General features: G+C 47.5%; 1 protein-coding gene across 1 annotated transcript; it reads left to right on the forward strand.

Moving 5' to 3' along the window:
• Positions 1–6,431: 6,431 nt before the first annotated feature.
• Positions 6,432–26,751, forward strand: cfap300 (cilia and flagella associated protein 300). The gene is made up of 7 exons (XM_041872608.1): positions 6,432–6,547; positions 6,738–6,819; positions 6,923–6,992; positions 23,297–23,454; positions 24,288–24,451; positions 26,299–26,365; positions 26,554–26,751. The coding sequence occupies exons 1-7, from the start codon at positions 6,438–6,440 to the stop codon at positions 26,683–26,685; spliced, it is 783 nt and encodes a 260-aa protein (XP_041728542.1). The 5' UTR covers positions 6,432–6,437; the 3' UTR covers positions 26,686–26,751.
• Positions 26,752–26,855: the final 104 nt, after the last annotated feature.

Genomic DNA, 26,855 nt, shown 5'->3' on the forward strand with positions numbered 1-26,855 from the left:
TCCAGGCTTCAGACCCATTCCAGTAAGGACCCAGCTGGATCCAGGCTTCAGACCCATTCCAGTAAGGACCCAGCTGGATCCAGGCTTCAGACCCATTCCAGTAAGGACCCAGCTGGATCCAGGCTTCAGACCCATTCCAGTAAGGACCCAGCTGGATCCAGGCTTCAGACCCATTCCAGTAAGGACCCAGCTGGATCCAGGCTTCAGACCCATTCCAGTAAGGACCCAGCTGGATCCAGGCTTCAGACCCATTCCAGTAAGGACCCAGCTGGATCCAGGCTTCAGACTCAAATGGCACCCTATTGTTACCATCTGTTAGCATGAGCACCTATGGATTTATCATGATGTTTATGGCTCTGGTCAGTCAGAGGAATGTTTAAGTCCTGGCGCCCGGAGGCTCCAACATCTGGATTCTGTTACACACGGCTCCCTCTGAAATATAAAATCTGCATGCTCCGTGTGAGAGAGATACAAACACACACACTGGCTCTCTATAGAACTGTCATGTTTGCCACATCAGTCACGGGCCTTAGTCGACGTTTGTCCTCACAGTGACGAACGTATCCAACCCAAAAACCATGGATTACTGGCAATATCTGCCCTGGTCTAAAGGTTCGAGCTACCGCTTGCAATGAACAGACACAGACGCAGACAAGAAAGCCGGCTACGACCTCCAACAAGATATCAAACATGCTAAAAGGAACATATAGGAGGAAGGTGGAATCCTATTACACCGGCTACGACGCTCGTCGTATGTGGCAGGGCTTGCAGAAGATGACGGATTACCCAGGGAAACCCAGCCATGACGCAGAACTCCCAAACCACATAAATGAACTGAGTCTTGCGTGAAAGCACGTTGTTCCGGATGACTGTGTGATCTCTCTCTCCGTGGCCGCTGTGAGTGAAACTTTAAACAGGTCAACACTCCCAAGGTCGCCGGGCCAGACGGAACACAGATAAATTGTATGTGTGAGAGTACCACTCTTTATATTTTTAAGCATAGTGGTGGCTGCATCATGTTATGGGTATGCTTGATGTCGTTAAGGACTGGGGTGTTTTTCAGGATAAAAAAATGAATGGAATGGAGCTAAGCACAGGCAAAATCCTAGAGGAAAACCTGGTTCAGTCTGCTTTTCACCAGACACTGGGAGATGAATTCACCTTTCAGCAGGACAATAACCTAAAACACCAAATCTACACAGGAGTTGCTTACCAAGAAGACAGTGAATGTTTCTGAGTGGTCGAGTTACAGTTTTGACTTAAATCTACTTGAAAATCTATGGCAAGGCCTGAAAATGGTTGTTTAACAATGATCAACAACATATTTGACAGAGCTTAAAGAATTTTGAAAAGAATAATGGGCAAATGTTGCACAATCCAGGTGTGGAAAGCTCTTAGAGACTTACCCAGAAAGACTCACAGCTGTAATTACTGCCAAAGGTGCTTCTACAAAGTATTGACTCAGGGGTGTGAATATTTATATAAATGAGACATTTCTGTATTTCTGTAATCCATTTTGAATTCAGGCTGTAACAACAAAACGTGGAATAAGTCAAGGGCAAGAATACTTTCTGAAGACACACACACTTTTACACACATCATTTCCTGCTGCTACTCTGTTCTTTATTTTACTCTTATTATTATCTATCCTGATGCCTAGTCACTTTACCCTGCCTTCATGTACATATCTACCTCAAATACCTTATTATTATCTATCCTGATGCCGAGTCACTTTACCCTGCCTTCATGTACATATCTACCTCAAATACCTTATTATTATATATCCTGATGCCTAGTCACTTTACCCTGCCTTCATGTACATATCTACCTCAAATACCTTATTATTATCTATCCTGATGCCTAGTCACTTTACCCTGCCTTCATGTACATATCTACCTCAAATACCTTATTATTATCTATCCTGATGCCTAGTCACTTTACCCTGCCTTCATGTACATATCTACCTCAAATACCTTATTATTATCTATCCTGATGCCTAGTCACTTTACCCTGCCTTCATGTACATATCTACCTCAAATACCTTATTATGATCTATCCTGATGCCTAGTCACTTTACCCTGCCTTCATGTACATATCTACCTCAAATACCTTATTATTATCTATCCTGATGCCTAGTCACTTTACCCTGCCTTCATGTACATATCTACCTCAAATACCTTATTATTATCTATCCTGATGCCTAGTCACTTTACCCTGCCTTCATGTACATATCTACCTCAAATACCTTATTATTATCTATCCTGATGCCTAGTCACTTTACCCCTGCCTTCATGTACATATCTACCTCAAATACCTTATTATGATCTATCCTGATGCCTAGTCACTTTACCCTGCCTTCATGTACATATCTACCTCAAATACCTTATTATTATCTATCCTGATGCCTAGTCACTTTACCCTGCCTTCATGTACATATCTACCTCAAATACCTTATTATTATCTATCCTGATGCCTAGTCACTTTACCCTGCCTTCATGTACATATCTACCTCAAATACCTTATTATTATCTATCCTGATGCCTAGTCACTTTACCCCTGCCTTCATGTACATATCTACCTCAAATACCTTATTATTATCTATCCTGATGCCTAGTCACTTTACCCTGCCTTCATGTACATATCTACCTCAAATACCTTATTATTATCTATCCTGATGCCTAGTCACTTTACCCTGCCTTCATGTACATATCTACCTCAAATACCTTATTATGATCTATCCTGATGCCTAGTCACTTTACCCTGCCTTCATGTACATATCTACCTCAAATACCTTATTATTATCTATCCTGATGCCTAGTCACTTTACCCTGCCTTCATGTACATATCTACCTCAAATACCTTATTATTATCTATCCTGATGCCTAGTCACTTTACCCTGCCTTCATGTACATATCTACCTCAAATACCTTATTATGATCTATCCTGATGCCTAGTCACTTTACCCTGCCTTCATGTACATATCTACCTCAAATACCTTATTATTATCTATCCTGATGCCTAGTCACTTTACCCTGCCTTCATGTACATATCTACCTCAAATACCTTATTATGATCTATCCTGATGCCTAGTCACTTTACCCCTGCCTTCATGTACATATCTACCTCAAATACCTTATTATTATATATCCTGATGCCTAGTCACTTTACCCTGCCTTCATGTACATATCTACCTCAAATACCTTATTATTATCTATCCTGATGCCTAGTCACTTTACCCTGCCTTCATGTACATATCTACCTCAAATACCTTATTATTATCTATCCTGATGCCTAGTCACTTTACCCTGCCTTCATGTACACATCTACCTCAAATACCTTATTATTATCTATCCTGATGCCTGGTCACTTTACCCTGCCTTCATGTACATATCTACCTCAAATACCTTATTATTATCTATCCTGATGCCTAGTCACTTTACCCTGCCTTCATGTACATATCTACCTCAAATACCTTATTATTATCTATCCTGATGCCTGGTCACTTTACCCTGCCTTCATGTACATATCTACCTCAAATACCTTATTATTATCTATCCTGATGCCTAGTCACTTTACCCTGCCTTCATGTACATATCTACCTCAAATACCTTATTATTATCTATCCTGATGCCTAGTCACTTTACCCTGCCTTCATGTACATATCTACCTCAAATACCTTATTATTATCTATCCTGATGCCTAGTCACTTTACCCTGCCTTCATGTACATATCTACCTCAAATACCTTATTATTATCTATCCTGATGCCTAGTCACTTTACCCTGCCTTCATGTACACATCTACCTCAAATACTTCGTACCTCTGAACATTGATCTGGTACTGGTACTCCCTGTATATAGCTCCACATTGATCTGGTACTGGTACTCCCTGTATATAGCTCCACATTGATCTGGTACTGGTACTCCCTGTATATAGCTCCACATTTATATTTATATATTTCTTAATTCCATTCTTTTACTTTTAGATTTGTGTGTATTGTTGTGAATTGTTAGATACTACTGCACTGTTGGAGCTAGGAACACAAGCATTTCGCTACAGCTGCAATAACATCTGCTAAACATGTGTATGTGACCAATAAAATTTGATTTGATCCCTGCTAAACCCAATTAAGTGCAAATACAGTTCAGCAGCTCAAATCAGCAGGTATAGGAGGCATTTTCAGAATGTTATTTATATGGGGGATACAATCTTCCCAGCTCTGCAGATTTTGCTGTGAAGAGACAGAATCATTAGATCATTTGTTTTGGTTCTGTCCATGTTTGGTTCTGTCCTTGTTTTTGGACACAGGTCCAGGAATGGCTAAAGGATTGCAATATTTACCTGGAACTAACCTTGCAGATAGCATTACTGGGTGATCTGAAAAGTCATAGTCAATCAATCAATAATATAATAATACTTTTAGCAAAAATGTTTATTTTTAATTCACAATCTGTAGAAGCAATGAGAATAGAAAGGTTCAGAACTTTTGTAAAACATCACAGTACGGTTGAAATATATATGGCAAATAGAAATCCTATATGGATGGTGTTAAGAGATAGATGGGAGGTATTGAATAGAGTTGAAGGATGGGACTAATAACAAATAACAACAAATAATAACAAAGAGAGCTAATAATGTAAGCATACTGTGTCCATAATAAGTACATAGGTTGTATGTTGGGAGCTTTTGGGAAGGAGCACAGTTAGAAAGATATGGCATATAGAAGCAAACCGGATGGACACCATGAAAATGATCGGAGAGGTTGAGAGTAGAAGAAGTTCAGGAGCAATAAAAAATAAAATAAATAAAAATATATATAATAGAATTATTGTAAAATTAACTCTGTCCATAAGGTGTAGATAGTAAGTATAGACCGGAAGTAGAGGCCTGGGCATTGTTGTTCACTAATTTACTCCAAGTAGGGAAAGGATGGTGGGGTTGAAAAGTAATAAAGGGGAGTATATATATTTTTAAAAAAACACAAAAAAAAAAAAAAAAAAACATGGGGGATTGGAAGTGATGCAGACAATTACATTGATAGAAGATACAATCTATCTGCAATATTAAGCTGATCCATTCCCCCCCAAAAAAATAAAAAAATAAATAAAATAAAAATTTAAAAAATTTAAAAAAAAAGGTATAGGAGGCATTGTTATTAGGAACGACGTCTACCATGGATGGATTGCTAAAATAATGATTTTGATCACACTTCATCAATTTAAATATTATGGGGAGACCTATACATTTGGCAGCCGATCACGAGTTATCAGGGTAGCCTATTATGGTCTAGACATGATGTTGAAATACTTCACGCCTACAGTATGAAAAATGTATGCACTCACTAACTGTAAGTCGCTCTGGATAAGAGCGTCTGCTAAATGACTAAAATGTAAAACATTTACAGTAAAAACCTCCAGGCTTGCATCATAAGAGTCATGAGAGTCAATTAAATTAGAAAAAATTAAGTATTACAGGGGGCAGTTTGGAACAACTAATCCTGTGTGAATCGTCCTCTGGAATAATGCACATGCTTGGATAATAATTACAAAACCAACGTCTCTAGTAATACCTGTCCAATAGGGCTCTAACATGGAAAAGAATAGGCTTATCAATGTAGAGGGCGCCGCAATTACAAGCAAATACAGGCGAATATATTGATAAATCACCTTGTCCGAGAGAGATTTACACGTTAATCTCAGAGTTACAGGGTTAAGTGTTCTCTCATTTGTGTCTGAAAGTAGCTAGCAAGCTAGCCAACGTTAGCCAATTAGCTTGGGCGCTTGACTGCTGACGTGAGGTCAGAACGCTCGGATCAACCCTATCCAGTGTGCTGAGAGCGAAATGCTCTGAATTTACAAACGGATGCTCTGAATTTACAAACGGATGCTCTGAATTTACAAACGGATGCTCTGAATTTACAAACGGATGCTCTGAATTTACAAACGGATGCTCTGAATTTACAAACGGATGCTCTGAATTTACAAACGGATGCTCTGAATTTACAAACGGATGCTCTGAATTTACAAACGGATGCTCTGAATTTACAAACGGATGCTCTGAATTTACAAACGGATGCTCTGAATTTACAAACGGATGCTCTGAATTTACAAACGGATGCTCTGAATTTACAAACGGATGCTCTGAATTTACAAACGGATGCTCTGAATTTATGACTGCGCAGCGCGACCTGTGGCTCCAGAGTGAATGTAGGAACGCACCCTGCAGGTTGACGAGTGGCTCCAGAGTGAATGTAGGAACGCACCCTGCAGGTTGACGAGTGGCTCCAGAGTGAATGTAGGAACGCACCCTGCAGGTTGACGAGTGGCTCCAGAGTGAATGTAGGAACGCACCCTGCAGTGAATGTAGGAACGCACCCACAGTTTGACGAGTGGTCCGTCGCCATGGTGACCAATAGACATCAACAACCCGACGGTGGACATGGCATCTAAGAGTAGCCCGTTTGAGACGAAGTTTTCCTTCAACCTCCTCCCGACCAAGACATTCCCATTCCTTAAGGACAGAAGCACACTACAACTCCTCATGAAATGGTGACGTTATAGATGTTATGGTTTTGTGTCATTTATTTGTCAATGTTTATAGCTATAGTTATCAACAGCACCATAGCTAGCTACTGCTACTAACGTTAGCCGACCAGCTATGTAGACAGACAAACTAGCTAGCTATATCAGTGTGTCAGAGTTCTAGTGAAACTAGCTAATGGATTCGTGTGGGTGTCAGGTCCATGCTAGGACGTATCTCAGCCCAGGCCTTCAGCTTTGACCAGACCTTCTACCCATACAACAGCCACGACTTTACACTGGTGAGTTAACGTACACACACACACACACACATTTCCAGGCACTGCACATTGTAAAGGGCCAATAGTAACTTTGTGTGTGCGTGTGTGTGTGTGTGTGTGTCAGAGTTTCTTCAGAGACCCCTGTGTGCTGACCAACCTCAGGAAGATGGAGGCTGGAAGCTGGGTTACTCTGGGTATGTCATGTCACATCTGTCACCTCTACCCAGTTAGCAATCGGGAGGCCTGCGTCCCTCCAGAGGTTTTTTGCCAGTTGCCTCATTCACTGGGCGATATGACGCTTTGTCAAGCGGCAGCCATGCTCCTGCCATTCAGGTGCCGTTTTCCTCACGCAGCCCACCAGCCCTTCCCTTCTACACTACAGCTGCCAGTTGGAGGCAAGACGCGTTTTCAGCGTCAAGCCAGCGGCGTGCCTACTCCCTGTCGCCACTTGTTTTGATCGATTTCTATTATTTAACATACATTTGATGCCATGTCCATTTGAAAAACGGTTGGTGATTATTTACCAGTACTGTAGGTTATTATGCGTGTGTGGGTGCATAATATCACATAATGAGGTCCAGTCCTGGTTCCCTGGATCAAGAGGTGACAAAAAATAAATAGTCCAATCAATATTGATTTTTTTATGACAGGCTTCTCACACAGTGAAATGGCAACAAAAGTGACATAGTAAAGGAATCAAAGTGACATTGTAAATTTACTAAAAATACAAAATAAGACTATATTAAATCAAGTACAGAAACATAAAGATCAAAGAAAATAAGTTAAAACTAAAATAGCCTATAGGCATCTATACTGAGCAAAAATATAAACTCAACATGCAACAATTTCAACAATTTTGTTGAGTTACAGATCATATAACGAAATCAGTCAATTGAAATAAATTCATTAGGCCCTAATCTATGGATTTCACATGACTGGGCAGGGGCGCAGCCATCGGTGGGCCTAAGAGGGCATAGGTTCACCCACTTGGGAGCCACAACGAGCCAGTCAGAATGAGTTTTTCCCCACAAAAGGGCTTTATTACAGACAGAACACTCCTCAGCACCCTCCCCCTCTCTGACGCTCCCACAGGTGATGAAGCCGGATGTGGAGGTCCTGGGCTGGCGTGTTTACACGTGGTCTGCGGTTGTGAGGCCGGTTGGATGTACTGCCAAATTCTCTAAAACGACGTTGGAGGCAGTTTATTGTAGATAAATGAACATTCAATTCTCTGCACCTTGTGCTGGGGACAATAAAAGGCCACTCTAAAATGTACAGTTTTGTCACACAACACAATGCCACAGAGTATTGAATGTTAATTTCTCTGCCATAAGCCGCCTCCAACATAGTTTTAGAGAATTTGGCAGTACGTCCAACCTCCTCACAACCGCAGACCACGTGCAACCATGCCAGCCCAGGACCTCCACATCCCTCTTCTTCACCTGCGGTATCATCTGAGACCAGCCACCCAGACAGCTGATGAAACTAAGGAGTATTTCTGTCTGTAATAAAGCCTTTTTGTGGAGAAAAACTCATTCTGATTGGCTGGGCCTGGCTCCCCAGTGGGTGGGCCTGATTGGCTGAGCCTGGCTCCCCAGTGGGTGGGCCTATGCCCTCCCAGGCCCACCGAAGGCTGCGCCCCTGCCCAGTCATGTGAAATTCATAGATTAGGGCCTAATTTATTTATTTATATTGACTGATTTCCTTATATGAACTGTAAGTTAGTAAAATCGTTGAAATTGTTCCATGTTGCGTTTTATATTTTTGCTCAGTATACATTTGTGACAGTGTAAAGGCAGATGTCAAATTTCCAATAAGTATTTACATGTAATGCCTTATGTTAATATTCTGAGGGGAGGAATTTAGAACATGCTGCGGTCACGTCAGGTTACAACGGTCACAACAACAGGGTCAAAGTTGAATGTCTCTTGCTCCTTCCCGGAAAAGCAATGACTATATAAAATTCTGAGCACACTTCCAAGAGTCTCCAGCAGCTCGGTGTTCTGGCTCAGCCTGGTCTCCTGGAGCTCGGTGTTCTGGCTCAGCCTGGTCTCCAGCAGCTCGGTGTTCTGGCTCAGCCTGGTCTCCTGGAGCTCGGTGTTCTGGCTCAGCCTGGTCTCCTGGAGCTCGGTGTTCTGGCTCAGCCTGGTCTCCAGCAGCTCGGTGTTCTGGCTCAGCCTGGTCTCCTGGAGCTCGGTGTTCTGGCTCAGCCTGGTCTCCTGGAGCTCGGTGTTCTGGCTCAGCCTGGTCTCCAGCAGCTCGGTGTTCTGGCTCAGCCTGGTCTCCTGGAGCTCGGTGTTCTGGCTCAGCCTGGTCTCCAGCAGCTCGGTGTTCTGGCTCAGCCTGGTCTCCTGGAGCTCGGTGTTCTGGCTCAGCCTGGTCTCCTGGAGCTCGGTGTTCTGGCTCAGCCTGGTCTCCAGCAGCTCGGTGTTCTGGCTCAGCCTGGTCTCCTGGAGCTCGGTGTTCTGGCTCAGCCTGGTCTCCAGCAGCTCGGTGTTCTGGCTCAGCCTGGTCTCCTGGAGCTCGGTGTTCTGGCTCAGCCTGGTCTCCAGCAGCTCGGTGTTCTGGCTCAGCCTGGTCTCCAGCAGCTCGGTGTTCTGGCTCAGCCTGGTCTCCTGGAGCTCGGTGTTCTGGCTCAGCCTGGTCTCCTGGAGCTCGGTGTTCTGGCTCAGCCTGGTCTCCTGGAGCTCGGTGTTCTGGCTCAGCCTGGTCTCCAGCAGCTCGGTGTTCTGGCTCAGCCTGGTCTCCTGGAGCTCGGTGTTCTGGCTCAGCCTGGTCTCCTGGAGCTCGGTGTTCTGGCTCAGCCTGGTCTCCAGCAGCTCGGTGTTCTGGCTCAGCCTGGTCTCCCTGGAGCTCGGTGTTCTGGCTCAGCCTGGTCTCCAGGAGCTCGGTGTTCTGGCTCAGCCTGGTCTCCAGCAGCTCGGTGTTCTGGCTCAGCCTGGTCTCCTGGAGCTCGGTGTTCTGGCTCAGCCTGGTCTCCTGGAGCTCGGTGTTCTGGCTCAGCCTGGTCTCCAGCAGCTCGGTGTTCTGGCTCAGCCTGGTCTCCAGCAGCTCGGTGTTCTGGCTCAGCCTGGTCTCCTGGAGCTCGGTGTTCTGGCTCAGCCTGGTCTCCAGCAGCTCGGTGTTCTGGCTCAGCCTGGTCTCCAGCAGCTCGGTGTTCTGGCTCAGCCTGGTCTCCAGCAGCTCGGTGTTCTGGCTCAGCCTGGTCTCCAGCAGCTCGGTGTTCTGGCTCAGCCTGGTCTCCAGCAGCTCGGTGTTCTGGCTCAGCCTGGTCTCCTGGAGCTCGGTGTTCTGGCTCAGCCTGGTCTCCAGCAGCTCGGTGTTCTGGCTCAGCCTGGTCTCCTGGAGCTCGGTGTTCTGGCTCAGCCTGGTCTCCAGCAGCTCGGTGTTCTGGCTCAGCCTGGTCTCCTGGAGCTCGGTGTTCTGGCTCAGCCTGGTCTCCAGCAGCTCGGTGTTCTGGCTCAGCCTGGTCTCCTGGAGCTCGGTGTTCTGGCTCAGCCTGGTCTCCTGGAGCTCGGTGTTCTGGCTCAGCCTGGTCTCCTGGAGCTCGGTGTTCTGGCTCAGCCTGGTCTCCTGGAGCTCGGTGTTCTGGCTCAGCCTGGTCTCCAGCAGCTCGGTGTTCTGGCTCAGCCTGGTCTCCTGGAGCTCGGTGTTCTGGCTCAGCCTGGTCTCCAGCAGCTCGGTGTTCTGGCTCAGCCTGGTCTCCTGGAGCTCGGTGTTCTGGCTCAGCCTGGTCTCCTGGAGCTCGGTGTTCTGGCTCAGCCTGGTCTCCAGCAGCTCGGTGTTCTGGCTCAGCCTGGTCTCCTGGAGCTCGGTGTTCTGGCTCAGCCTGGTCTCCAGCAGCTCGGTGTTCTGGCTCAGCCTGGTCTCCTGGAGCTCGGTGTTCTGGCTCAGCCTGGTCTCCAGCAGCTCGGTGTTCTGGCTCAGCCTGGTCTCCTGGAGCTCGGTGTTCTGGCTCAGCCTGGTCTCCTGGAGCTCGGTGTTCTGGCTCAGCCTGGTCTCCTGGAGCTCGGTGTCCTGGCTCAGCCTGGTCTCCAGCAGCTCGGTGTTCTGGCTCAGCCTGGTCTCCAGCAGCTCGGTGTTCTGGCTCAGCCTGGTCTCCTGGAGCTCGGTGTTCTGGCTCAGCCTGGTCTCCTGGAGCTCGGTGTTCTGGCTCAGCCTGGTCTCCAGCAGCTCGGTGTTCTGGCTCAGCCTGGTCTCCTGGAGCTCGGTGTTCTGGCTCAGCCTGGTCTCCAGCAGCTCGGTGTTCTGGCTCAGCCTGGTCTCCTGGAGCTCGGTGTTCTGGCTCAGCCTGGTCTCCAGCAGCTCGGTGTTCTGGCTCAGCCTGGTCTCCTGGAGCTCGGTGTTCTGGCTCAGCCTGGTCTCCTGGAGCTCGGTGTTCTGGCTCAGCCTGGTCTCCTGGAGCTCGGTGTTCTGGCTCAGCCTGGTCTCCAGCAGCTCGGTGTTCTGGCTCAGCCTGGTCTCCAGCAGCTCGGTGTTCTGGCTCAGCCTGGTCTCCAGCAGCTCGGTGTTCTGGCTCAGCCTGGTCTCCTGGAGCTCGGTGTTCTGGCTCAGCCTGGTCTCCAGCAGCTCCAGGCCTCGCCGGTCCCCCATCGGGAGATTGAGATCAGGCAAGGACAAATCTCCAACCGACCCATTGGCCTGTTGATAGGCTAACAAGGTATTCATCTTGTTATTCATCTCAAGCGTCCGATACCACCCGGACCTTTAGAAACCTCACCTGCTTGCCCACTCTTTAGCACCTTAACTTCTTCCCTCAGGTCTCTGTCTTCCTTCTGTGCAAAACAGGAAAGATAAGCATAGTCTCATCTGGGCTAAGTGAATGTACTACATACCTCCATGACTGTCATCCACATGGTGCTGTGGTGAATATGATGCTGGGGCTGTCATCCACATGGTGCTGTGGTGAATATGATGCTGGGGCTGTCATCCACATGGTGCTGTGGTGAATATGATGCTGGGGCTGTCATCCACATGGTGCTGTGGTGAATATGATGCTGGGGCTGTCATCCACATGGTGCTGTGGTGAATATGATGCTGGGGCTGTCATCCACATGGTGCTGTGGTGAATATGATGCTGGGGCTGTCATCCACATGGTGCTGTGATGAATATGATGCTGGGGCTGTCATCCACATGGTGCTGTGGTGAATATGATGCTGGGGCTGTCATCCACATGGTGCTGTGGTGAATATGATGCTGGGGCTGTCATCCACATGGTGCTGTGGTGAATATGATGCTGGGGCTGTCATCCACATGGTGCTGTGGTGAATATGATGCTGGGGCTGTCATCCACATGGTGCTGTGGTGAATATGATGCTGGGGCTGTCATCCACATGGTGCTGTGGTGAATATGATGCTGGGGCTGTCATCCACATGGTGCTGTGATGAATATGATGCTGGGGCTGTCATCCACATGGTGCTGTGGTGAATATGATGCTGGAGCTGTCATCCACATGGTGCTGTGGTGAATATGATGCTGGGGCTGTCAGCCACATGGTGCTGTGGTGAATATGATGCTGGGGCTGTCATCCACATGGTGCTGTGGTGAATATGATGCTGGGGCTGTCATCCACATGGTGCTGTGGTGAATATGATGCTGGGGCTGTCATCCACATGGTGCTGTGATGAATATGATGCTGGGGCTGTCATCCACATGGTGCTGTGGTGAATATGATGCTGGGGCTGTCATCCACATGGTGCTGTGGTGAATATGATGCTGGGGCGGTCATCCACATGGTGCTGTGGTGAATATGATGCTGGGGCGGTCATCCACATGGTGCTGTGGTGAATATCTATCAATCAATCAATCATATTTTATTTATAAAGCCCCTTTTACATCAGCCGATGTCACAAAGTGCTATACAGAAACCCAGCCTAAGACCCCAAACAGCAAGCAATGCAGATGTAGAAGCACGGTGGCTAGGAAAAACTCCCTAGAAAGGCAGGAACCTAGGAAGAAACCTAGACAGGAACCAGGCTCTGAGGGGTGACCAGTCCTCTACTGGCTGTACTGGGTAGAGAGGAACCAGGCTCTGAGGGGTGGCCAGTCCTCTACTGGCTGTACTGGGTAGAGAGGAACCAGGCTCTGAGGGGTGGCCAGTCCCCTTCTGGCTGTACTGGGTAGAGAGGAACCAGGCTCTGAGGGGTGGCCAGTCCTCTTCTGGCTGTACTGGGTAGAGAGGAACCCGGCTCTGAGGGGTGGCCAGTCCTCTACTGGCTGTACTGGGTAGAGAGGAACCAGGCTCTGAGGGGTGGCCAGTCCTCTACTGGCTGTACTGGGTAGAGAGGAACCAGGCTCTGAGGGGTAGCCAGTCCTCTTCTGGCTGTACTGGGTAGAGAGGAACCAGGCTCTGAGGGGTGGCCAGTCCCCTTCTGGCTGTACTGGGTAGAGAGGAACCAGGCTCTGAGGGGTGGCCAGTCCTCTTCTGGCTGTACTGGGTGGAGAGGAACCAGGCTCTGAGGGGTGGCCAGTCCTCTACTGGCTGTACTGGGTGGAGAGGAACCAGGCTCTGAGGGGTGGCCAGTCCTCTTCTGGCTGTACTGGGTAGACCAGAGGAACCAGGCTCTGAGGGGTGGCCAGTCCTCTACTGGCTGTACTGGGTAGAGAGGAACCAGGCTCTGAGGGGTGGCCAGTCCCCTTCTGGCTGTACTGGGTAGAGAGGAACCAGGCTCTGAGGGGTGGCCAGTCCTCTTCTGGCTGTACTGGGTAGAGAGGAACCAGGCTCTGAGGGGTGGCCAGTCCTCTTCTGGCTGTACTGGGTAGAGAGGAACCAGGCTCTGAGGGGTGGCCAGTCCTCTTCTGGCTGTACTGGGTAGACCAGAGGAACCAGGCTCTGAGGGGTGGCCAGTCCTCTTCTGGCTGTACTGGGTAGAGAGGAACCAGGCTCTGAGGGGTGGCCAGTCCTCTACTGGCTGTACTGGGTAGAGAGGAACCAGGCTCTGAGGGGTGGCCAGTCCTCTTCTGGCTGTACTGGGTAGAGAGGAACCAGGCTCTGAGGGGTGGCCAGTCCCCTTCTGGCTGTACTGGGTAGAGAGGAACCAGGCTCTGAGGGGTGGCCAGTCCTCTTCTGGCTGTACTGGGTGGAGAGGAACCAGGCTCTGAGGGGTGGCCAGTCCTCTACTGGCTGTACTGGGTGGAGAGGAACCAGGCTCTGAGGTGTGGCCAGTCCTCTTCTGGCTGTACTGGGTAGACCAGAGGAACCAGGCTCTGAGGGGTGGCCAGTCCTCTACTGGCTGTACTGGGTAGAGAGGAACCAGGCTCTGAGGGGTGGCCAGTCCCCTTCTGGCTGTACTGGGTAGAGAGGAACCAGGCTCTGAGGGGTGGCCAGTCCCCTTCTGGCTGTGCCGGGTAGAGAGGAACCAGGCTCTGAGGGGTGGCCAGTCCCCTTCTGGCTGTGCCGGGTGGAGATTATAACATTAAGGCCAGATTTTTCTCCAAGATGTTCAAACGTTCATAGATGACCAGCAGGGTCAAATAATAATCACAGTGGTTGTAGAGGTTGCAACAGGTCAGTACATCAGGAGCAAATGTCACTTGGCTTTTCATAGCCGGGCATTTAGAGGTTGAAATAGCAGGTGCGGTAGAGAGAGAGAGTTGAAAACAGCAGGTCTGGGACAAGGTAGCACGTCCGGTGAACAGGTCAGGGTTCCATAGCCGCAGGAGGAAGAGTGGAAACTGGAGCAGCAGCACGACCAGGTGGACTGGGGACAGCCAGGAGTCATCAGGACAGGTAGTCCTGAGGCACGGTCCTAGGGCTCAGGTCCTCCGGAAGGGGAGGGAGAGAGGGAGAGAGAGAGAATTAGAGGGAGCATACTTAAATTCACACAGGACACCGGATAAGACAGGAGAATAACACCAGATATAAACAGACTGACCCTAGCCCCCCGGCACATAGACTATTGCAGCATAGATACTGGAGGCTGAGACGGGGGTGGTCGGGAGACAATGTGACGATACCCCCGGACAGGGCCAACCAGGCAGGATATAACCCCACCCACTTTGCCAAAGCACAGCCCCCACACCACCAGAGGGATATCAACAGACCACCAACCTACTACCCTGAGACAAGGCTCAGTATAGCCCACGAAGATCTCCTCCACTGCACGAGCCCGAGGGGGCGACAAACCGGACAGGAAGATCACGTCAGTGGCTCAACCCACTCAAGTGATGCACCCTCCTAGGGACGGCATGGAAGAGCACCAGTAAGCCAGTGACTCAGCCCCCGTAACAGGGTCAGAGGCAGAGAATCCCAGTGGAGAGAGGGGAGGGGAGCCGGCCAGGCAGAGACAGCAAGGGCGGTTTGTCGCTCCAGTGCCTTTCCGTTCTCCTTCGCACCCCTGGGCCAGACTACACTCAATCATAGGACCTACTGAATTCAGTAAAGACTTAAAGGTCGAGACTGAGTCTGCGTCTCTCACATGGATAGGCAGACCATTCCATAAAAATGGAGCTCTATAGGAGAAAGCCCTGCCTCCAGCTGTTTGCTTAGAAATTCTAGGGACAATAAGGAGGCCTGCGTCTTGTGACCGTAGCGTACGGGTGGGTATGTACGGCAGGACCAAATCGGAGAGATAGGTAGGAGCATGTCCATGTAATGCTTTGTAGGTTAGCAGTAAAACCTTGAAATCAGCCCTAGCCTTAACAGGAAGCCAGTGGAAAGAGGCTAGCACTGGAGTAATATGATCAAATTTTTTGGTTCTAGTTTATTTAGTGCTTTATTCGGGTATCCGGAGAGTAGAGCATTGCAGTAGTCTAATCTAGAAGTGACAAAAGCATGGATGAGCTTTTCTGCATCATTTTTTGCGATGTTACGAAGATGGAAAAAAGCTGTCCTTGAAATATTCTAATATGTTCGTCAATATAGGGATGAGGTAGTTGGGTGGGCTAATTACAGATGGGCTGTGTACAGGTACTCTGTAGCTCAGCTGGTAGAGCACGGCGCTTGTAAAGCAGCACTAAGGTCTAGGAGCACGAGGACAGATGCAGAGCCTTTGTCTGACGCCATTAAAAGGTAATTTACCACATTCACGAGTGCAGTCTCAGTGCTATGATGGGGTCTAAAACCAGACTGAAGTGTTTCTTATACATTTTCTGTCTTCAGGAAGGCAGTGAGTTGCTGCACAACAGCTTTTTCTACAATGTTTGAGAGGAATGGGAGATTCGATATAGGCCAATAGTTTTTTACATTTTCTGGGTCAAGGTTTGGCTTTTTCAAGAGAGGCTTTATTACTGCCACTTTTAGTGAGTTTGGTTCACATCCAGTGGATAGGGAGCCATTTATTATGTTCAACATAGGAGGGCCAAGCATAGGAAGTAGCTCTTTCAGTAGTTTAGTTGGAATAGGGTCCAGTATGCAGCTTGAAGGTTTAGAGGCCATTACTATTTTCATGAATGTGTCAAGGGGATACAGGATTAAAAAAACTTGAGTGTCTCCATTGATCCTAGGTCCTGGCAGTTCTGTGCAGACTCAGGACAGCTGAGATCTGGAGAAATACGCAGATTCAAAGTCGTCTGTGATCAGTCCTACCACCGTTGTGTCATCAGCAAACTTGATGATGGTGTTGGAGTCATGTGTGGCCACTCAGTCCTGGGTGAACGGGGAGTACAGGAGGGGACTAAGCACGCACCCCTGAGGGGCCCCCGTGTTGAGGATCAGTGTGGCAGATGTGTTGTTGCCTACCCTTAACACCTGGGGGCGGCCCGTCAGGAAGTCCATGAGCTTGGAGGGGACTATGGTGAGCTTGGAGGGACTATGGTGTTGAATGCTGAGCTGTAGTCAACGAACAGCAGTCTTACATACAGTGCCTTCACAAAGTATTCACACCACTTCACATTTTCCACATTTTGTTTTGTTAGCCTGAATTTAAATTGGATTTAACCCACACGAATGTATTCCTCATGTCACTTTCAACCCACACAAACTTCATCAAACTCCTCCTCTGGACGCATCTCAGCAGAAAGAGGGGAGAGGGAAACGTCTGTACTCTGTTCAGCAATCAGCTGTTTCCTAGACATGGAAGTGTCAACTGTAGGGTCCCTCTCTTCCTTCAGCGGTCCTACAAACTCACTCACCTTTGGGGTTTTCAAAGGAGAGGTCAACTCAGGAGGTTTACCGAAATCAGGATCACCCATAAACATCTGACAGATTGACCATGGTGGGATGGCTGACATCCTCCTCAACACTAGACTTGCTATGGTGGAATGGCTGACATCCTCCTCAACACTAGACTTGCTATGGTGGAATGGCTGACATCCTCCTCAACACTAGACTTGCTATGGTGGAATGGCTGACATCCTCCTCAACACTAGACTTGCTATGGTGGAATGGCTGACATCCTCCTCAACACTAGACTTGCTATGGTGGAATGGCTGACATCCTCCTCAACACTAGACTTGCTATGGTGGAATGGCTGACATCCTCCTCAACACTAGACTTGCTATGGTGGAATGGCTGACATCCTCCTCAACACTAGACTTGCTATGGTGGAATGGCTGACATCCTCCTCAACACTAGACTTGCTATGGTGGGATGGCTGACATCCTCCTCAACACTAGACTTGCTATGGTGGGATGGCTGACATCCTCCTCAACACTAGACTTGCTATGGTGGGATGGCTGACATCCTCCTCAACACTAGACTTGCTATGGTGGAATGGCTGACATCCTCCTCAACACTAGACTTGCTATGGTGGAATGGCTGACATCCTCCTCAACACTAGACTTGCTATGGTGGGATGGCTGACATCCTCCTCAACACTAGACTTGCTATGGTGGGAACTCTGACATCCTCAACACTAGACTTGCTCCCTGCGACTTTCTTAGACATAGCACGTGTAACGGCACACACTGGGAACAGTCTAGGGTACTTTACTGATAACCCATCAGGTTCCTCTTCTCTGGGTTCCTTACAAACGACAGGATTTGGCACAACCTTCCCTCCAGCCAAATAATTTCCCAAAATGAATGAGACCCCTTCACCGGTAGGCTAAGCCTCACTCCAACGACAACGGAACCAGAAATAAGACCAGACTAGAGTTCTACATTATACAAAGGAACTTCCATGCAACCCATCTCCACGCCTTGCACTAACACACTGTAACCAGTTACTGAAGTGTCAGGCAAAGGCAAAACACCCTCCAACATGAAGCGCTGCCCCAGTGTCTCCCAGTATCTTCACCGGCTGCTTAACAGCATCACCACTCTGCAGAGACACCAACGCGTCTGAAACAAAGGGTTCATGCACATCTGATCCAAAATCTTGTTGAGCAGATACACCAGTCCCAACCAGAGACGTAATGGGCTGGAGTGCTCCCACAGGAAGAAATTGCTTTTTCTCTTTCAACTTATTACACTGAGAGACAATGTATCCTTTCTCACGGCAGTAATGACAAACTGGCGGATACGAAAAAACAGTTGTTTTCTGCCGATCTTTATCTTTGGGCACAGTAGAAAATGATTGAAACCTCGCCGTAGGAGGTGACTTCTCTAGATGACTTTTTGCGTAGGGATAACTACTGGGTGCTTTCTTTGTGAAGGTAGTTACGTGTCAACACAAACTCAAAGAATTGCAGCTTTCTCAGGAGTGAGATCCTTGTGCTCATAAATGTAGGTAGCAACCCTCTTGTGAAGGCAATTTTTTAACTGCTCGAGAAGTATGAGTGTCTTTAAATCCTCAAGGTCCTTGACCTCTTGAGAACCACACCACCGATCAAAAAGACATGCTTGTTCCCTTGCGAACGCAACATGGCTTTGTGATTCTGTCTTTGTAATTTACGGAACTGTTGTCTGTATGCCTCTGGGACCAACTCATAAGCCTGAAGGATAGCAGCTTTAACAGTGTCATAAACTGAACTCTGGTCAAGAGATAAAGCGGCGTACACTTTCTGAACTTTTCCCCCAAGAACGCTTTGGATGAGCAGTGACCAAATATCTTGCGACCATTTTAGGGATGTGGCAATCCACTCATAGTAAAATATACATCCATCTTTTTGTTGAAAGGCGGTACAAGCCGGCTGTTCCGACCAAGATCAAACTGTTGAGGGTTCAGAACGGCCTGACTTGATTCGGAGTACTTCCAGATCTCTCTCTTTCAGTCGAATGGCATGTGCAAATTGTTGTTGTTGTAGTCTGGCTGTATGTTCTCTTTCCCTTGTGGTCAAGCTCAAATTTATGTTGTTCCCATTTTGCCTTTAGTTCTACCTCTCTCAGCTGCAGGTCTATGGGGTGTCCTCTACCATATCTATCTATATGGGGTGTACTGTACCATATCTATCTATATGGGGTGTCCTCTACCATATCTATCTCTATGGGGTGTCCTCTACCATATCTATCTCTATGGGGTGTCCTCTACCATATCTATCTCTATGGGGTGTCCTCTACCATATCTATCTCTATGGGGTGTCCTCTACCATATCTATCTCTATGGGGTGTCCTCTACCATATCTATCTCTATGGGGTGTCCTCTACCATATCTATCTCTATGGGGTGTCCTCTACCATATCTATCTCTATGGGGTGTCCTCTACCATATCTATCTCTATGGGGTGTTCTCTACCATATATATCTCTATGGGGTGTCCTCTACCATATCTATCTCTATGGGGTGTCCTCTACCATATCTATCTATATGGGGTGTCCTCTACCATATCTATCTCTATGGGGTGTCCTCTACCATATCTATCTCTATGGGGTGTCCTCTACCATATCTATCTCTATGGGGCATGGGCAAGTTGCAGCGGAGGGTGCAGAGCTGGTGGCCAGGGTAGGGGTAGCCATACGGTTCAGAGGTTGAAAATGTCAGTGAAAGCGGCTGGCTTCCGGGTTAAGCGGGCTGGTGTTAAGAAGCGCGGTTTGGCGAGTCATGTTTCAGAGGACGCATGACTCGACCTTCGCCTCTCAAGATCGAAATTGGGGAGAAAAAGTAATCTGTGAAGACACTTGCAAGATGTTCGTCGTATGCTCGGCGTACGTGTCCTGGTATTCCGTCTGATCCCACGGCCTTGTGAATGTTAACCAGTTTAAAGGTCTTACTCACATCGGCTACGGAGAGCAAGATCACACAGTCGTCCGGAACAGCTGGTGCTCTCATGCATGGTTCAGTGTTGTTTGCCTCGAAACAAGCATAGACGGCATTTAACTCATCTGGTAGGCTCGTGTCGCTGGGCAGCTCACTGCTGGGTTTCCCTTTGTAATCCGTGATAGTTTGTCGAGCGTCAGAAATGGCGTAGTAGGATTCGATCTTAGTGCTGTATTGATGCTTTGCCTGTTTGAAGCTTGTCGGAGGTCGTAGTGTAATTTCTTATAATCGTCCGGATTAATGTCCCGCTCCTTGAAAGCGGCAGCTCTAACCTTTAGCTCAGTGTGGCTGTTGCCTGCAATCCATGGCTTCTGGTAGGGGTATGTACAGTGGGGAGAACAAGTATTTGATACACTGCCGATTTTTCAGGTTTTCCTACTTACAAAGCATGTAGAGGTCTGTAATTTTTATCATAGGTACACTTCACATTGTATGATTTTTAAGTAATTAATTTGCATTTTATTGCATGACATAAGTATTTGATACATCAGAAAAGCAGAACTTCATATTTGGTACAGAAACCATTGTTTGCAATTACAGAGATCATACGTTTCCTGTAGGTCTTGACCAGGTTTGCACACACTGCAGCAGGGATTTTGGCCCACTCCTCCATACAGACCTTCACCAGATCCTTCAGGTTTAGGGGCTGTCGCTGGGCAATACGGACTTTCAGCTCCCTCCAAAGATTTTCTATTGAGTTCAGGTCTGGAGACTGGCTAGGCCACTCCAGGACCTTGAGATGCTTCTTACGGAGCCACTCCTTAGTTGCCCTGGCTGTGTGTTTCGGGTCGTTGTCATGCTGGAAGACCCAGCCACGACCCATCTTCAATGCTCTTACTGAGGGAAGGAGGTTGTTGGCCAAGATCTCGTGATACATGGCCCCATCCATCCTCCCCTCAATACGGTGCAGTCGTCCTGTCCCCTTTGCAGAAAAGCATCCCCAAAGAATGATGTTTCCACCTCCATGCTTCACGGTTGGGATGGTGTTCTTGGGGTTGTACTCATCCTTCTTCCTCCTCCAAATACGGCGAGTGGAGTTTAGACCAAAAAGCTCTATTTTTGTCTCATCAGACCACATGGCCTTCTCCCATTCCTCCTCTGGATTATCCAGATGGTCATTGGCAAACTTCAGACGGGCCTGGACATGCGCTGGCTTGAGCAGGGGGACCTTGCGTGCGCTGCAGGATTTTAATCCATGACGGCGTAGTGTGTTACTAATTGTTTTCTTTGAGACTGTGGTCCCAGCTCTCTTCAGGTCATTGACCAGGTCCTGCCGTGTAGTTCTGGGCTGATCCCTCACCTTCCTCATGATCATTGATGCCCCACGAGGTGAGATCTTGCATGGAGCCCCAGACCGAGGGTGATTGACTGTCATCTTGAACTTCTTCCATTTTCTAATAATTGCGCCAACAGTTGTTGCCTTCTCACCAGCTGCTTGCCTATTGTCCTGTAGCCCATCCCAGCCTTGTGCAGGTCTACAATTTTATCCCTGATGTCCTTACACAGCTCTCTTGTCTTGGCCATTGTGGAGAGGTTGGAGTCTGTTTGATTGAGTGTGTGGACAGGTGTCTTTTATACAGGTAACGAGTTCAAACAGGTGCAGTTAATACAGGTAATGAGTGGAGAACAGGAGGGCTACTTAAAGAAAAACTAACAGGTCTGTGAGAGCCGGGATTCTTACTGGTTGGTAGGGATCAAATACTTATGTCATGCAATAAAATGCTAATTAATTACTTTAAAATCATACAATGTGATTTTCTGGATTTTGGTTTTAGATTCCGTCTCTCACAGTTGAAGTGTACCTATGATAAAAATTACAGACCTCTACATGCTTTGTAAGTAGGAAAACCTGCAAAATCGGCAGTGTATCAAATACTTGTTCTCCCCACTGTACGTACAGTCACTGTGGAGACAATGTCGTCGATGCACTTATTAATGAAGCCGGTGACTGATGTGGTAAATATTATCGGATGAATCCTGAAAAACATATTCCAGTCTGTGCTAGCAAAACAGTCCTGTCGTCGCACCACTTCCAGTACTATCTGTTTGAGTTTTTGCTTGTAAGCAGGAATCAGGAGAATAGCGTTATGGTCTGATTTGCCAAAGGGAAGGCGAGGAAGGGCCTTGTATGCGCTTCTGTGTGTGGAGTAAAGCTGATCTAGACTTTTGTCACCTCTAGTTGCACAGGTGACATGCTGGGGAAAATGAGGTCAAACGGATTTCAGTTTTCCTGCATTAAAATCACCAGCCACGAGAAGCGCCGCCTCTGAATGTGCATTTTCTTGTTTGCTTATGGCCCTATACAGCTGGTTGAGTGTGGTCTTAGTGCCAGCATCGGTTTATGGTGGTAAATAGACCGCTACGAAAAATATATCTGAAAACTCTCTTGAAACCCCACCTCTTTAAGGAACACCTGGGATAGGATAAAGTAATCCTTCTAAAATAAAATATTGTAAAGTTGTTATCCCACTGGCTATAAGGTGAATGCACCAATTTGTAAGTCGCTCTGGATAAGAGCGTCTGCTAAATGACGTAAATGTAAATGTAAATGTTGGTAAATAGTATGGTCTGCAGCTTATCATGAGGTATTCTAACTCAGGCGAGGAAAAAAGTAAAGACTTCCTTAACATTAGCTGTTGTTAACAAAGAGAAACCCCCCCCCCCTCTAGCCTTACCCGAGTCTGCCGTCTGGTCTTCACCATCTTGACGATGCATAGAAAAACTGGCATGTTGTACATCCATGTCCTCGTTCAGGCACGACTCCAAGAAACATAGGAGATTACAGTTTTTCAGGTCCCGTTGATAAGATAGTCTGGAACGGAGCTCAACCAGTTTTTTTTTTCAACAAAACAGAGGGCAATGGTGGTCTAGATGCTCGCCGACGTAGTCTTGTCTTGACGCGGCCTTGCTTGCCTCTTTCGCTGCCGCTTCCTCTTTCGAGTCCCGGGATCAGGACCTGGTCTGGGGTAAGCCCGCTTCCTCTTTCGAGTCCCGGGATCAGGGCCTGGTACGGGGTAAGCCCGCTTCCTCTTTCGAGTCCCGGGATCAGGGCCTGGTCCGGGGTAAGCAGAACATCCAGAGCTGCCGACTCGTTGAAGTAGAAATCTTCATCTAAATGGAGGTTAGTGATCGCTGTTCTGACGTCCAGAAGCTGTTTTCGGTCATAGGAAATGATGACGGAGACGTTATGTAAAAATAAAGTTCTGATCAGCGTAAAAAACACAAAATATCAGAATTGTTCAGGAGCCCGTAAGACGGCAGGTATCTTCCATCAGTACAGTACAGTGTGTGTGTGTGTTCCAGAGAGTGAGGTGGTGTGTGTGTGTGTTCCAGAGAGTGAGGTGGTGTGTGTGTGTGTTCCAGAGAGTGAGGTGGTGTGTGTGTGTGTTCCAGAGAGTGAGGTGGTGTGTGTGTGTGTTCCAGAGAGTGAGGTGGTGTGTGTGCAGGCAGAGATAGTGCCGTGCAGTACGGTCAGCATGGAGATGTTTGACCCTCTCTACTCCAGTGGAATCGTCACACGCTCTGGACACATCATCAAATGTTTCCATGACACACACCCTGACTACGACCTACTGAGACAGGTAACATATGCACACCATCACAAACACACCTTCACAAACACACAACACGCACACGTTAATGCCATTTCTGCAACTTAAAAAGGTCATAATGCTCCTATTATGCTATCATAATGTCTTATGCATTTTGTGTGACTGTGTTACTGTGTGACTGTGTGACTGTGTGACTGTGTCACTGTGTTACTGTGTGACTGTGTTACTGTGTTACTGTGTGACTGTGTTACTGTGTTACTGTGTGACTGTGTTACTGTGTGACTGTGTTACTGTGTTACTGTGTGACTGTGTTACTGTGTGACTGTGTGACTGTGTGACTGTGTTACTGTGTGACTGTGTGACTGTGTTACTGTGTCACTGTGTTACTGTGTTACTGTGTCACTGTGTTACTGTGCACCATACACCACTGTGTTACTGTGTGACTGTGTTACTGTGTCACTGTGTTACTGTGTGACTGTGTTACTGTGTCACTGTGTTACTGTGTTACTGTGTTACTGTGTCACTGTGTCACTGTGTCACTGTGTTACTGTGTTACTGTGTCACTGTGTCACTGTGTTACTGTGTCACTGTGTCACTGTGTCACTGTGTTACTGTGTCACTGTGTTACTGTGTTACTGTGTCACTGTGTCACTGTGTCACTGTGTCACTGTGTCACTGTGTTACTGTGTTACTGTGTCACTGTGTCACTGTGTCACTGTGTTACTGTGTTACTGTGTCACTGTGTTACTGTGCACCATACACCACTGTGTTACTGTGTTACTGTGTCACTGTGTCACTGTGTCACTGTGTCACTGTGTCACTGTGTTACTGTGCACCATACACCACTGTGTGTGCTTGTGTAGATGCTACATGAGGATGACAGTGAGGAGTATGGAGTGATGGAGAGGAGAGAGTTCCTGTTCCTTCTGTTTAAACACGTGACTCTGGGAGGAGAGCTGTGTCAGTATGAAGATACCATCAACCCCTACATAGAAACCACTAGAACAATTTATAGGGACCTGGTCAGGTACACAACACACACCATACACACACTCTGTACACACACACACCATACAAACACACACCATACACACACACCATACACACACCATACACCACACCATACTCACACACACACACACCATACACACACCGTACACACACACCATACACACACACACCCTACACACACTCTGTACACACACACACCATACAAAAACACACCATACACACACCATACACACACACCATACACACACCATACACCACACCATACTCACACACACACACACCATACACACACCGTACACACACACACACATCATACACACACCATACACACACCATACACCACACCCTACACACACACCATACACACAAACACACCATACACCACACCATACACACACACACACCGTACACACCGTACACACACACCATGTATTTAAACACACCATACACACAAACACACCATACACTTAAACACACCATATACCACACCATACACCATACACACACCACACCATACACACACCATACACACACCACACCATACACACACCACACCATACACCACACCATACACACACCATACACCACACCATACACCACACTATACACACACCACACCATACACACACCATACACCACACCATACACCACACCATACACCACACCACACCATACACACACCACACCATACACACACCATACACCACACCATACACCACACTATACACACACCACACCATACACACACCATACACCACACCATACACCACACCATACACCACACCACACCATACACACACCACACCATACACCACACCATACACCACACCATACACACACCATACACCACACCATACACCATACCATACACCACACCATACACCATACACCACACCATACACACACCATACACCACACCATACACCATACACCATACCATACACCATACACACACCATACACCACACCATACTCACACACACACACACCATACACACACCGTACACACACACCATACACACACACACACATCATACACACACCATACACACACCATACACCACACCCTACACACACACCATACACACAAACACACCATACACCACACCATACACACACACACACACCGTACACACCGTACACACACACCATGTATTTAAACACACCATACACACAAACACACCATACACTTAAACACACCATACACCACACCATACACCATACACCATACACACACCACACCATACACACACCATACACACACCATACACACACCACACCATACACACACCACACCATACACACACCACACCATACACCACACCATATACACACCATACACCACACCATACACCACACCATACACACACCACACCATACACACACCATACACCACACCATACACCACACCATACACCATACACCACACCACACCATACACACACCACACCATACACCACACCATACACCACACCATACACACACCATACACCACACCATACACCATACCATACACCACACCATACACCATACACCATACACCACACCATACACACACCATGCACCATACACCACACCATACACCATACACCATACCATACACCACACCATACACCATACACACACCATACACCACACCATACACCATACACCACACCATACACCATACACCACACCAAACACCACACCATACACCATACACCACACCATACACCACACCATACACCACACCACACCATACACCACACCATACACCATACACCATACACCATACACCACACCACACCATACACCATACACCACACCATACACCCCCCTGGTCTAGTACAGTAGTAGATGGTATGTGTGATGGTGTGTGTTCCAGTGTTCAGAAGAATCCAGAGAGCAAGGAGATCAGTGTGGTTTCTACTGTCATCAAAGTCTCTGCTCTGGTAACAGACTATTATTATTATTATATTATCAATACTGCTATATATATATAGAGAGAGAGAGAGAGAGAGACTATGCCTTATCTTATCCTATGTGTGTGTGTGTGTGTGTGTGTGTGTGTGTGTGTGTGTGTGTGTGTGTGTGTGTGTGTGTGTGTGTGTGTGTGTGTGTGTGTGTGTGTTCTCTGCAGGATGCATCAGGTGTGTGTTACCCAGCTAGAGAAAGAGAGGATCAGTCGTTCTCCTACCTCATAGTGGACCCCTTCAGAAGACACGTCTATGTGTTCTACCACTGTTATGGAGTAGGCTTCTTCACACTGTAACACACACAGACACACCAATCCACTGTTATGGAGTAGGCTCCTTCACACTGTAACACACAGACACACCAATCCACTGTTATGGAGTAGGCTCCTTCACACTGTTACACACAGACACACCAATCCACTGTTATGGAGTAGGCTTCTTCACACTGTAACACACACAGACACAC

Source organism: Coregonus clupeaformis, unplaced genomic scaffold, assembly GCF_020615455.1.
Source record: "Coregonus clupeaformis isolate EN_2021a unplaced genomic scaffold, ASM2061545v1 scaf0063, whole genome shotgun sequence".
NCBI lineage: Eukaryota > Metazoa > Chordata > Actinopteri > Salmoniformes > Salmonidae > Coregonus > Coregonus clupeaformis.

What these genes read in the sequence shown, in the direction of transcription:
- cfap300 (XM_041872608.1), top strand. Translation starts at nt 6,438, where the DNA reads ATGGCATCTAAGAGTAGCCCGTTTGAGACGAAGTTTTCCTTCAACCTC. An exon ending in ACAGCCACGACTTTACACTG is followed by an intron (nt 6,820 to 6,922) that starts GTGAGTTAACGT and finishes TGTGTGTGTCAG; the next exon opens with AGTTTCTTCAGAGACCCCTG. An exon ending in TCATCAAAGTCTCTGCTCTG is followed by an intron (nt 26,366 to 26,553) that starts GTAACAGACTAT and finishes TGTTCTCTGCAG; the next exon opens with GATGCATCAGGTGTGTGTTA.